This window comes from Cnephaeus nilssonii (genome assembly GCF_951640355.1).
Source record: "Cnephaeus nilssonii genome assembly, chromosome: 18".
In the NCBI taxonomy this organism is placed as follows: domain Eukaryota; kingdom Metazoa; phylum Chordata; class Mammalia; order Chiroptera; family Vespertilionidae; genus Cnephaeus; species Cnephaeus nilssonii.
The window spans coordinates 5,509,746-5,521,000 of record NC_137089.1 but is presented as its reverse complement, the minus strand read 5'-3'; the positions used below and the strand labels follow the sequence as shown (position 1 = coordinate 5,521,000).

The 11,255-nt window shown below is 49.6% G+C and overlaps 1 protein-coding gene across 1 annotated transcript in view; it reads right to left on the bottom strand.

The window, feature by feature from the left end:
- Positions 1-291: 291 nt before the first annotated feature.
- LOC307114098 (gasdermin-C-like) overlaps positions 292-11,255 on the bottom strand; it is a gene marked incomplete at its 3' end in the record, with an annotated part of 31,669 nt that continues 20,705 nt past the window's right edge. Inside the window, exons 8-12 of the mRNA XM_079796300.1 lie at positions 4,513-4,590; positions 2,171-2,307; positions 1,717-1,846; positions 1,188-1,261; positions 292-531 (exon numbers count right to left, since the gene is read on the bottom strand). Coding sequence (XP_079652426.1) covers positions 292-531; positions 1,188-1,261; positions 1,717-1,846; positions 2,171-2,307; positions 4,513-4,590 — 659 coding nt within the window. The remainder of the gene's footprint in view (positions 532-1,187; positions 1,262-1,716; positions 1,847-2,170; positions 2,308-4,512; positions 4,591-11,255) is intronic.

Here is an 11,255-nt window from a genome sequence, read left to right as displayed (position 1 = left end):
AAACTCCTCCAATGTTCTCCCTACATCCATGCATGCCCCCCCCACCTTCCAACCGATCCCCCCACTCAGCAGCCAGAGTCGCCTGCCATTTGTGACAGCATGGACAAACCTTGAGGGCCTTGTGCTAAGTTAAATAAATCAAAGAAAGACAGAGACTGTCTACCCCTTATATGTGGAATAGATACAGACTCACGGATACAGAAAACAGCCTGGGGGTGTTTGCAGCAAAGGGCAGGACCAGGACTGACTAGCCTCACTGGACTGACGCCCTGGCCTGCCCCCCAGGAGGGCTCAGGCCTCATCCAGCTGCGTCAGCACGGAGAGGGCCCCATAGAGGGCAGACAGGGGCTCCTTGGCTTCTGGGTCCCAGGTTGACCTGGGGCTGTTCAGCTCCATCTTCAGGCCACACTCATCCAGCAGCCCATAGGTAATGACCAAGCCCTCTCCCTGGAGTGGGGCGAGGAGCTCAGGCTGGAGGGTAAAGGAAATGTTCTGGAAGCACTTGAAGTTGGGCTCCAGGATGCTCCTCACCTTGAAGAAACAGTATCAGATGTTACAGGTCAGCCTCTGAGGTCAGGAAGAGAGAACCTGTGGTCAAGGGCCAGGGGTCATGCAGGGTAACTGTGGGGGCGGGAGCTCTGGGGTCGTGATCTGTTCCTATCTTGCGGTCAGTGTGGTCACGGACACGTTGTTGGAAATCACTGAGCACTGGCTCCTCGGCTGCTAGATAGTGACACTGACACTTACTCAGCAATTAGTGGGGTTTGGAATTGTGTGCGTATGCCTGCGTGTACGTGTGTGTATGTACATGTCTACACACACATGTACTTACACATACATATGCAGAGAAAGAGCATGCAATTTGCAAATGGTAACCATGAGAGTACAGCAGGGATATAACTCAGATGCCCTGAGATCCCCAAACCTGTGTTCCTAGACCGCTATTTTAGAACTGGGGGAAGGGGCCCTCTGCAGGGTTGCCATGGAAACTGAGACTTTCCCCAGGTAGACTCATGCCCACTGGGCCTGTCCCCCAGACAGAGATGCAGCCCAGATTTCCCTGGCCCAAGCCAGGACCTCCCCTCCCCTCCCAGCATCAACCTAACTCATATCTCCTTTCCCAGAACCATTCTCATCCTGTTTCCCTCACTCTAATCCCAGGATGCCAACCCCTGGGGATTGCTCACCAGGTCCCTTTGCGGGATGAGGATCCTCTTCTCCATGGACTGAGCCAGCAGATCATGTTGGGTGTCACTCAGCACTGGGGACAGAGGGACGTTTGGGGAAAGAGTCAGATTTTCCTCTCCCCATGGTGAACTCAGAGACCTTTAGAGGCGAACTCTAAGGCAGAGGAATAAAACTCGCGGGACGTGAAGGTCAAGTTCCCTGTCCTGGGAAGTCCTCCTTCTGCTCGTGCTCGTGGGATGGTCCCCAGGAAGCCACCTAATATGGTCCAGGGTGGGCTTCTGTGGCTGGACCGGCATCACCGCCCCCACTGACCCGCTGCGTGAACCTGGCTGGCCTCGCAGGCCTCAGGCTCTGTCACAGGCAAGCTTATCACCCTGAGCCCTCCTGACCGCGGAGGGGCCTGTGAGGTGAGGGTGAGAAATCATAACCTGCCAAGGGGTTTGGAGAGGTGACACCTAATGCAGCCCGTTCGGGGCTCTGGGGGACCAACCTCCTGACTCCCCCATTCTTCCTCCAAACCACTCTTACCTATTAAGGCTTCAAGCAGGTAAAGGAGGAGGGACTTTGAGCCAACCTCTGGATAGCGGGAGTCCTTTCGCAGTTCAGTTAGGATGGCGCCACCAGGGCCCTCCAAATGCCCGACGGGTTCCTGTTCAAGCTGTGGGAGACAGGACTTATTAATGATGGTGATAATGACATCAGTGATTTCGCCTGTAAATTCTGCGTCTACAAGTGATTAACCAAGGAGTGGGGGTAATGGCTCCAGGTACCTCCAGGGAATATGGAGCACCCCCAGTCTGTGAGGGCTGCCTTCCCTGGCCCTGGTCATTGGGCACAGGGGCATAGTCCCCAACCTCAGACATCCTTCTCATCCCACTAAGATTACCCCCATTTTCCTTTCCCCACCTGCCTTGGCAGCCGTACCCCTGAAACATCCCCCATTTACAAGTCGGATCAGCCTTAGGGTGCAGCGGGGCCTCACCGTGTCCATGAGGTCCTGAAGAGCCTCGCGGTCCCCAAGCATGGCCAGGAGGTTGGAGAACACAACACCCCGCATGCCCTTCGAGAGCTCGGCCGCTTTTACCGTCTGGGAAACCTCCTCTTGCAGCAGCTTGAAATCTGTCCTCGGGCATTAATGCCAACCAGAAAACAGCGACAATTCTCAGGTTAGAACATTTCTTTCCCACCAACATGAGCAAAATTCCTCTTCCCTTCAAGCTGCTGACCCAGAGCATCCCTGAAGATGGCATGTTTGAGCTCTGGGATGGAATTCCACAAAAGGCTACACAAATGGAGAGTCTCCGCTGAAATGAGGTGGGGGGTACATGCAGGGACGAGAGGAGAGGATCCGGGAAAGGATCACAGGAAAAGGAAGAAACTGATCAGACGCTTACTCCTGACACGTTGGAAATAATGTGGGTTCTACATTGGACTCCAGAGATGAAAATGTCAGAGATTCTAGCATTAGACTCCAAAATAAGGTTGTCATGACCATTATATGAATATACAAAGTATTTGGTAATACATGCAATTGTGCCTATATCTTCAGGGTCTATAAGGAATTAACGAAAGAGTAGATGTTGGGGGCTGCCTGCTTCTGCCAGGACACCTGCCTCCAGGGGACCTTGTGAGGGTGAGAAGTCACTAGAATGGAAGCAGGAGGGAGGCAGGCATTTCTGTTTGGTTCACTGTCCTATCCCAGTGCTCAGAAAATGGCACCTGCCCAATGAGCCCTCAATAAATGTTTGCTGCATGCATGCTTGAATGAATGAATGAATGAATGAAAAGTAGCCATGACTAAAGTGTAAAGCTGGAAGTAAAGCTCAGTTTTCTGAGTCATTTGGAAACCTCCAATTGGGGTTCTGAGCTTTGCCATTTCCTACCCAGCAGCCTCAGTTTCCCTCTTAGTGAGCACCCAGCCCGAGGGGTTCCTGCACCGTTCCTAGAAAGAGAATGGCAAGAGGTCATCTCCCTTCCTCATCTCCCAAATTTGCTTTGGAGACACTTCCTAGGCTTCCGCCCTCTACTGCTGTCACCCTCTTGCTTAACCTCTTTCTGCTCCATCCCAGTCCATCCCTCCACATTCCTGACCCTTCCTGGCCCTTTGATCCCACAGAAACTATGGTCTGTCCCTGAGGTCATGGTGGCCAAGGCAGGGGCACTCTGTCCTGCTCACCAGATGACTACAAGGAGGACCCTCCCACCCCAGCAAACACACACTCATCTCTACAAAGGCAGTAAGGTTCTTTGCTGCCTAGAGAGAAATCAAATTAACACGCAAAAGTTAGTCTCTGAACACTCTCAGTTAGTCTACATTTTGCCCCTTACTCCCCTCCCCCTCTTTCTATCCACCCCTGCCCTTTGCCCAGGGAATCAGAGCCCAGAAAAGGCAATCATGTGGGCTTTCAGCTGTAACGGGGCCTCATGGAGGGATCACATCCCACCCTACAGTCTCCTGTCCACTTAAGGACTGTGGTTGACATGTGCCTGCTGTTGGAAAGAGGAACAGAAGTGGTCACTCACAACAGCTCAGTCTCTGCTCCCCAAACACACACTCTCCTACCCCAGTACTCAAAGGAGACAGGATCTCCCTGAGGCCAGGGGCCTGTGTGGGTCACAGCAGTGAGATGAGGAGGTGGTGGAGGAGCCTGGGTGGGGAAGGTTTCCCTGTGGGGTTGTCGGAGCTGAGCCCCAGCAGGGTGTTTATGGGTGTCCAAAGGGGGTCAATGTACCCCTATGTTCATAGCAGCACAATTCACCAGAGCTAAGATTTGGAAACAGTCTAAGTGCCCATCAGCAGATGCGTGGATTAAGAAACTGTGGTACATTTACACAATGGAATACTACGCTGCTGAAGAAAGAAGGAACTTTTACCATTTGCAACAGCATGGATACACCTAGAGAGCATTATGCTAAGCGAAATAAGCCAGTCAGAAAACATAAACATCACATGATCTCACTCATTGTGGAATATAATGAACAATATAAGCTGAATAACAAAAATAGACCCAGAGACATAGGAGCATTGAACAGACTATCCAACCTTAGAGGAAAGGCAGGAGAGAGTGCGGGGGGGGAGGGGTGGGAGGGGGTGGAGGTAACAGATGAACAAATGACTTGTATGAGCATATGAGCATACCCATGGACACAGACAGTAGAGGGGTGAGGGCATGTGCTGAGGGGTGGGAGGGGACGGGGAGAGGTCAATGGGAGAAAAAGGAGACATATGTAATACTTTAAACAAAAAAGAATTTAAATTAAAATAAATGAGGAGAGGGTGAAGGTCTCACCGGGATTGAGGTCTAAGCATTATGGCAAACTTACCTGCTAAAAAAGGTAAATCATCATCATCATCATCATCATTATCATCATCAACAACATCATCTGTGATCTGAAAAATGCCTGGGTGGGAAGAAGACGGGTCATCAGATCTGAGGGTAAACCAGCTAGAGCCTCACATCCCAGCACCTGCAGCCCTCACACCTCCTCCTCTGGGCCAGGTGTGCACCTTTGCTCAGGGTCCCCTGGGGGATACCTTGCATCAGAATCACCTGGGAGGCTGTGGAAACTCATTAGATTCCCTGACCTCATTCCAAACCCTCTGCACCAGTCTCTCTAAAAGGGAAGCTAGAACCTGCGGTTCCCATGGGCACCTGGGTGATGGTTATGCACTCTGGTCTCACATTGGAGAACTGCCTTGTCCACTGAAAGGAATCGCCTCCCACTGCCCTTTGTCTTCCTCCCCAGGACTCTCCTCCCTCACACAGCTACTCCCTCCTGCCCTCCTCCTGGGTGGTTTCACATCTCACATAGAGAAAGGTTCATAGTTCTGAAACTTGCCTAACAATCATATAGATGTGTATGACAAGGGCCAGGAGCTCATGAAAGAAGGAGACAGAGGGAAAGCAGTCCCATTATAGGAGACCCCAACACCATGGTGACGCAGTAACCAGAGAGAAGAGAGGCCAAGGCGGGAATAATCAAGTGTGTGGTCGTTGATGATGATGTGAGTAAATTCGCTGGAGGACAGACTGCAGTGGGGCGAGGCATGGACAGCAGGTAGGGAGTGAGCAGGGTGCAGAAGATTCTAAAGGAAGTGGGCAGAGAGGGGACACTGGGTGGGAAGAGGGGACACGCGAGAGTGAGGGGTTATGAGATGGCAGAGCCCTGGCATTGTGGTCAGGTCAGGGGAAGGGTCCAGGTGAACTGGAGAGAGGGAAGATAGGTTTGGCTCAGCCACCTTATCAGACATTTATCTCCATCAGCTCTGGAGCTAAGATCTCACTTCCATTTCAGAAGTAAGATGGGGGACAGAGGAATTCTGACTTTCTCCAAAGCCACAGAATGAGCAGCTTATTGAACTGTTCTTCGTATTAGTTTACACTATGAAGTGTTAGGAGGATGAAATTAGTTCATGGAAGTGCAATGCTCACTGCACTGGGCCATTCTTTGTGAAGGTTCCTTCTAGGCACCCTTGGGCCTAAACTGTAGAAACAGACAAGCTTCGTGCACCCCCTAGTGGGCAGGACATGACTTGCAGACACTGCTGTGAGGTTAGCCTTGGAATCTAACTCCATTTAGTTCACACTTGTCAACACTTACAACACGTATTTTTGAAGTTTGAGTTCAGCCACTGAACCCATAAGACTGGAGAATTCATACTCGTTCCATCTACTGCCAGTGACAGGAGGTCACTGACTGCAGGACCCGCCCTTCACCAGATGTTGCAGTGAGGACTCTATAGTGAACAGTGAATGTGTACACGTGTGTGTGTGTGTGTGTGTGTGTGTGTGTGTGTGTGTGTGTGTGACAGAGAGAGAGAGAGAGAGAGAGAGAGAGAGAGAGAGAGAGAAAGAGAGAGAGAGAGAGAGACGGAGAGAGAGAGAGAGAATGTTGTACATGGTGAGGGAAATTCCAATCTCCAAGTAGACATATCAGGTTGACCTCTATCTTGGACTCAAATTTTGGGCCAAAGGCACCAAGGACCCTGAGCAGTTGTTACATGAATCCACGAGTGAAGGAATTAATTAATTAATTAATTAAGAATGAATGAATGAAAACTGTGGCTAAGGAAAGTATAAATTTGAAAATAAAACTCGGATTTCTGAGTTGCTGGAAACCTCCAATTTGGGTTCTGTGATTGGATCTTCCCTACCCAGCAGGCTTCAGGTTCCCTCTTAGGGAACACCTGGTCCAAAGGGTTCCTGTATTCTTTCTAGAAAAAGTGGCCTTCTCCCTTTCTCTTCTGCCAAATATGCTTTAGAAACATTTCCAAGAGTTCTGCCCTCTACTGCCACCCTCCTCTTGCTTAACCTCTTCCTGCTTCGTGCCAGTCCATCCCTCCAACTTCCAAACCTGTCCTCACCCTACCCAACCCCTTCTTACCCTTCCCATCCCACAGACCTATGGCCACTCCCCGGGGTCATGGTGGCAAAGGCAGGGCTAATCTACCCTGCTCACCAGATGAGTACAATGACCCTCCCTAACCCCAGCAAACACACACTCACCTCTGGGAGGTTCTTTGCTGCCTAGAGTGAAATGAAATTAACACGTAAAAGTTAGTCTCTGAAGATTCTAAGTTTGTCTACATTCTGCCCCTTACTCCCCTCCCCCTCTTTCCATCCACCCCTGCCCTTTGCCCAGGGAATCAGAGCCCAGCAAAGGCAATCATGTGGGCTTTCATCTGTAAAATGGGGACTGGTAGAGGGATCACATCCCACCCTACAGTCTCCTGTCCACTTAAGGACTGTGGTTGACATGTGCCTGCTGTTGGAAAGAGGAACAGAAGTAGTCACTCACAACAGCTCAGTCTCTGCTCCCCAAACACACACTCTCCTACCCCAGTACTCAAAGGAGACAGGATCTCCCTGAGGCCAGGGGCCTGTGTGGGTCACAGCAGTGAGATCAGGAGGTGGTGGAGGAGCCTGGGTGGGGAAGTTTCCCTGTGGGGTTGTCAGAGCTGAGCCCCAGCAGGGTGTTTATGGGTGTCCAAAGGGGGTCAAGGTACCCCTATGTTCATCGCAGAACAATTCACCATAGCTAAGATTTGGAAACACTCTAAGTGCCCATCAGCTGATGCGTGGATTAAGAAACTGTGGTACATTTACACAATGGAATACTACGCTGAAGAAAGAAGGAACATTTACCATTTGCAGCAGCATGGATGGACCTGGAGAGCATTATGCTAATCGAAATAAGCCAGTCAGAGAAACATAAACATCACATGATCTCACTCATTGGTGGAATATAATGAACAACAAAAGCTGATAAACAAAAATAGAGCCAGAAACATAGGAGCATCAAACAGACTATCCAACCTTAGAGGGAAGGAAGGAGAGAGTGGGGGATGGAGGTAACAGATCAACAAAGGACTTGTATGCATGCATATGAGCATACCCATGGACACAGACAATAGAGGGGTGAGGGCTTGTGTTGAGGGGTGGGAGCAGATGAAGATTGGTCAATGGAAAGAAAAGGAGACAAATGTAATTCTTTAAACAAAAAAGAATTTAAATTAAAATAAAATGGGAGAGGGTGAAGGTCTCACCGGGACTGAGGTCTAAGCATTATGGCCAACTTACCTGCAAAAAAGGTATCATCATCATCTTCTTCTTCTTCTTCTTCTTCTTCTTCTTCTTCTTCTTCTTCTTCTTCATCTTCATCTTCATCATCATCACCATTTGTTACGTGAAGACTACCTGGGTGGGAAGAAGCCGGGTCAGTAGAGCCGAGGGTATTCCTGCTGGAGCCTCACATCCCGCACCTGCAGCCCCCACACTTCCTCCTCTGGGCCAGGTGTGCAGCTTGCTCAGGGTCCCCTGGGTACCCCTTGCATCAGAATCACCTGGGACACTGTGGAAACTCATTAGAGTCCCTGACCTCACTCCATACCCTCTGCATCAGTCTCTAAAAGGGAAGCTAGAACCTGCGGTTCCCATGGGCACCTGGGTGAAGGTTATCCACTCTGGTCTCACATTGGAGAACTGCCTTGTCCACAGAAAGGAAATCGCCTCCCACTGCCCTTTGTCTTCCTCCCCAGGACTCTCCTCCCTCACACAGCTACTCCCTCCTGCCCTCCTCCTGGGTGGTTTCACATCTCATGTAGAGAAATGGTCATAGTTCTGAAACTTGCCTAACAATCATATTGATGTGTTTGACAAGGGCCAGGAGCCCATAATGGAAGGAGACAGAGGGAAAGCAGTCCCATTATAGGAGACCCAAAGACCGTTGTGACGCAGTATCCAGGGAGAAGAGAGTCCAAGGCGGGAATAATAAAGTGTGTGGTCGTTGATGATGATGTGAGTAAATTCGCTGGAGGACAGACTGCAGTGGGGCGAGGCATGGACAGCAGGTAGGGAGTGAGCAGGGTGCAGAAGATTCTTTAAGGATTTGGGCAGTGATGGGGGCACTGGGTGGGAAGAGGGGACACGTGGGACTGAGGGGTTATGAGATGGCAGAGCCCTGGCGTTGTGGTCAAGTCAGGGCAAGGGTCCAGGTGAATTGGAGAGAGGAAAGATAGATTTGCCTGAGCCACCTTATCAGACATTTATCTCCATCAGCTCTGGAGCTAAGATCTCACTTCCATTTCAGAAGTAAGATGGGGGACAGAGGAATTCTGATTTTCCCCAAAGCCACAAAGTGAGCCACTTATTGAACTGTTCTTCCCATTAGTTTACACTCTGAAGTGTTAGGACGATGAAATTAGTTCATGCAAGTGCAATGCTCACTGCACTGGGCCATTCTTTGTGAAGGTTCCTTCTAGGCACCCTTAGGCCTGAACTGTAGAAACAGACAAGCTTCGTGCACCCCCTAGTGGGCAGGACATGACTTGCAGAGAGTGTTGTGAAGTTAGCCTTTGGAGTCTAACTCCATTTAGTTCACACTTGTCAACACTTATAAAACGTATTTTTAAAGTTTGAGTTCAGCCACTGACCCCACAAGATTGGAGAATCCATACTCATTCCATCTACTGCCACTGACAGGAGGTCACTGACTGCAGGACCTGCCCTTCACCAGATGTTGCTGTGAGGATTCTATAGTGAACAGTGAATGTGTACACGTGTGTGTGTGTGTGTGTGTGTGTGTGTGTGTGTGTGTGTGTGTGACAAAGAGAGAAAGAGAGAGAGAGAGAGAGAGAGAGAGAGAGAGAGAGAGAGAGAGAGAGACGGAGAGAGAGAGAGAGAAAGTTGTACATGGTGAGTGAACTCCCAATCTCCAAGTAGACATATCAGGTTGACCTCTATCTGGGACTCAACATTTGGGCCAAAGACACCAAGGACCCTGAGCTGGTTGTTACATGAATCCACGAGTGAAGGAATTAATTAATTAATTAATTAAGAATGAATGAATGAAAACTGTGGCTAAGGAAAGTATAAATTTGAAAATAAAACTCGGATTTCTGAGTTGCTGGAAACCTCCAATTTGGGTTCTGTGATTGGATCTTCCCTACCCAGCAGGCTTCAGGTTCCCTCTTAGGGAACACCTAGTCCAAAGGGTTCCTGTATTCTTTCTAGAAAAAGTGGCCTTCTCCCTTTCTCTTCTGCCAAATATGCTTTAGAAACATTTCCAAGAGTTCTGCCCTCTACTGCCACCCTCCTCTTGCTTAACCTCTTCCTGCTTCATGCCACTCCATCCCTCCAACTTCCAAACCTCTCCTCACCCTACCCAACCCCTTCTTACCCTTCCCATCCCACAGACCTATGGCCACTCCCCGGGGTCATGGTGGCAAAGGCAGGGCTAATCTGCCCTGCTCAACAGATGAGTATAATGACCCTCCCCAACCCCAGCAAACACAAAATCACCTCTGGGAGGTTCTTTGCTGCCTAGAGTGAAATGAAATTAACACATAAAAGTTAGTCTCTGAAGATTCTCAGTTTGTCTACATTCTGCCCTTAACTCCCCTCCCCCTCTTTCCATCCACCCCTGCCCTTTGCCCAGGGAATCAGAGCCCAGCAAAGGCAATCATGTGGGCTTTCATCTGTAAAATGGGGACTGGTAGAGGGATCACATCCCACCCTACAGTCTCCTGTCTACTTAAGGACTGTGGTTGACATGTGCCTGCTGTTGGAAAGAGGAACAGAAGTGGTCACTCACAACAGCTCAGTCTCTGCTCCCCAAACACACACTCTCCTACCCCAGTACTCAAAGGAGACAGGATCTCCCTGAGGCCAGGGGCCTGTGTGGGTCACAGCAGTGAGATGAGGAGGTGGTGGAGGAGCCTGGGTGGGGAAGGTTTCCCTGTGGGGTTGTCGGAACAGAGCCCCAGCAGGGTGTTTATGGGTGTCTAAAGGGGGTCACGGTATCCCTATGTTCATCACAGCACAATTCACCATAGCTAAGATTTGGAAACAGCCTAAGTGCCCATCAGCAGATGAGTGGATTAAGAAACTGTGGTACATTTACACAATGGAATACTACGCTGCTGAAGAAAGAAGGAACTTTTACCATTTGCAACAGCATGGATGGACCTGGAGAGCATTATGCTAATCGAAATAAGCCAGTCAGAGAAACATAAACATCACATGATCTCACTCCTTGGTGGAATATAATGAACAACAAAAGCTGATAAACAAAAATAGAGCCAGAAACATAGGAGCATCAAACAGACTATCCATCCTTAGAGGGAAGGCAGGAGAGAGTGGGGGTGGAGGTAACAGATCAACAAAGGACTTGTATGCATGCATATGAGCATACCCATGGACACAGACAGTAGGGGGGTGAGGGCTTGTGTTGAAGGGTTGGAGCAGACAGGGATTGGTCAATGGAAAGAAAAGGAGACAAATGTAATACTTTAAAAAAAAAGGATTTAAATTAAAATAAAATGAGAGAGGGTGAAGGTCTCACCGGGACTGAGGTCTAAGCATGATGGCCAACTTACCTGCAAAAAAGGTATCATCATCATCATCATCATCATCATCTTCATCATCCTCTTCATCATCATCACCATTTGTGACGTGAAGACTACCTGGGTAGGAAGAAGCCGGGTCAGTAGAGCCAAGGGTATTCCTGCTGGAGCCTCACATCCCAGCACCTGCAGCCCCCACACCTCCTCCTCTAGGCCAGGTGTG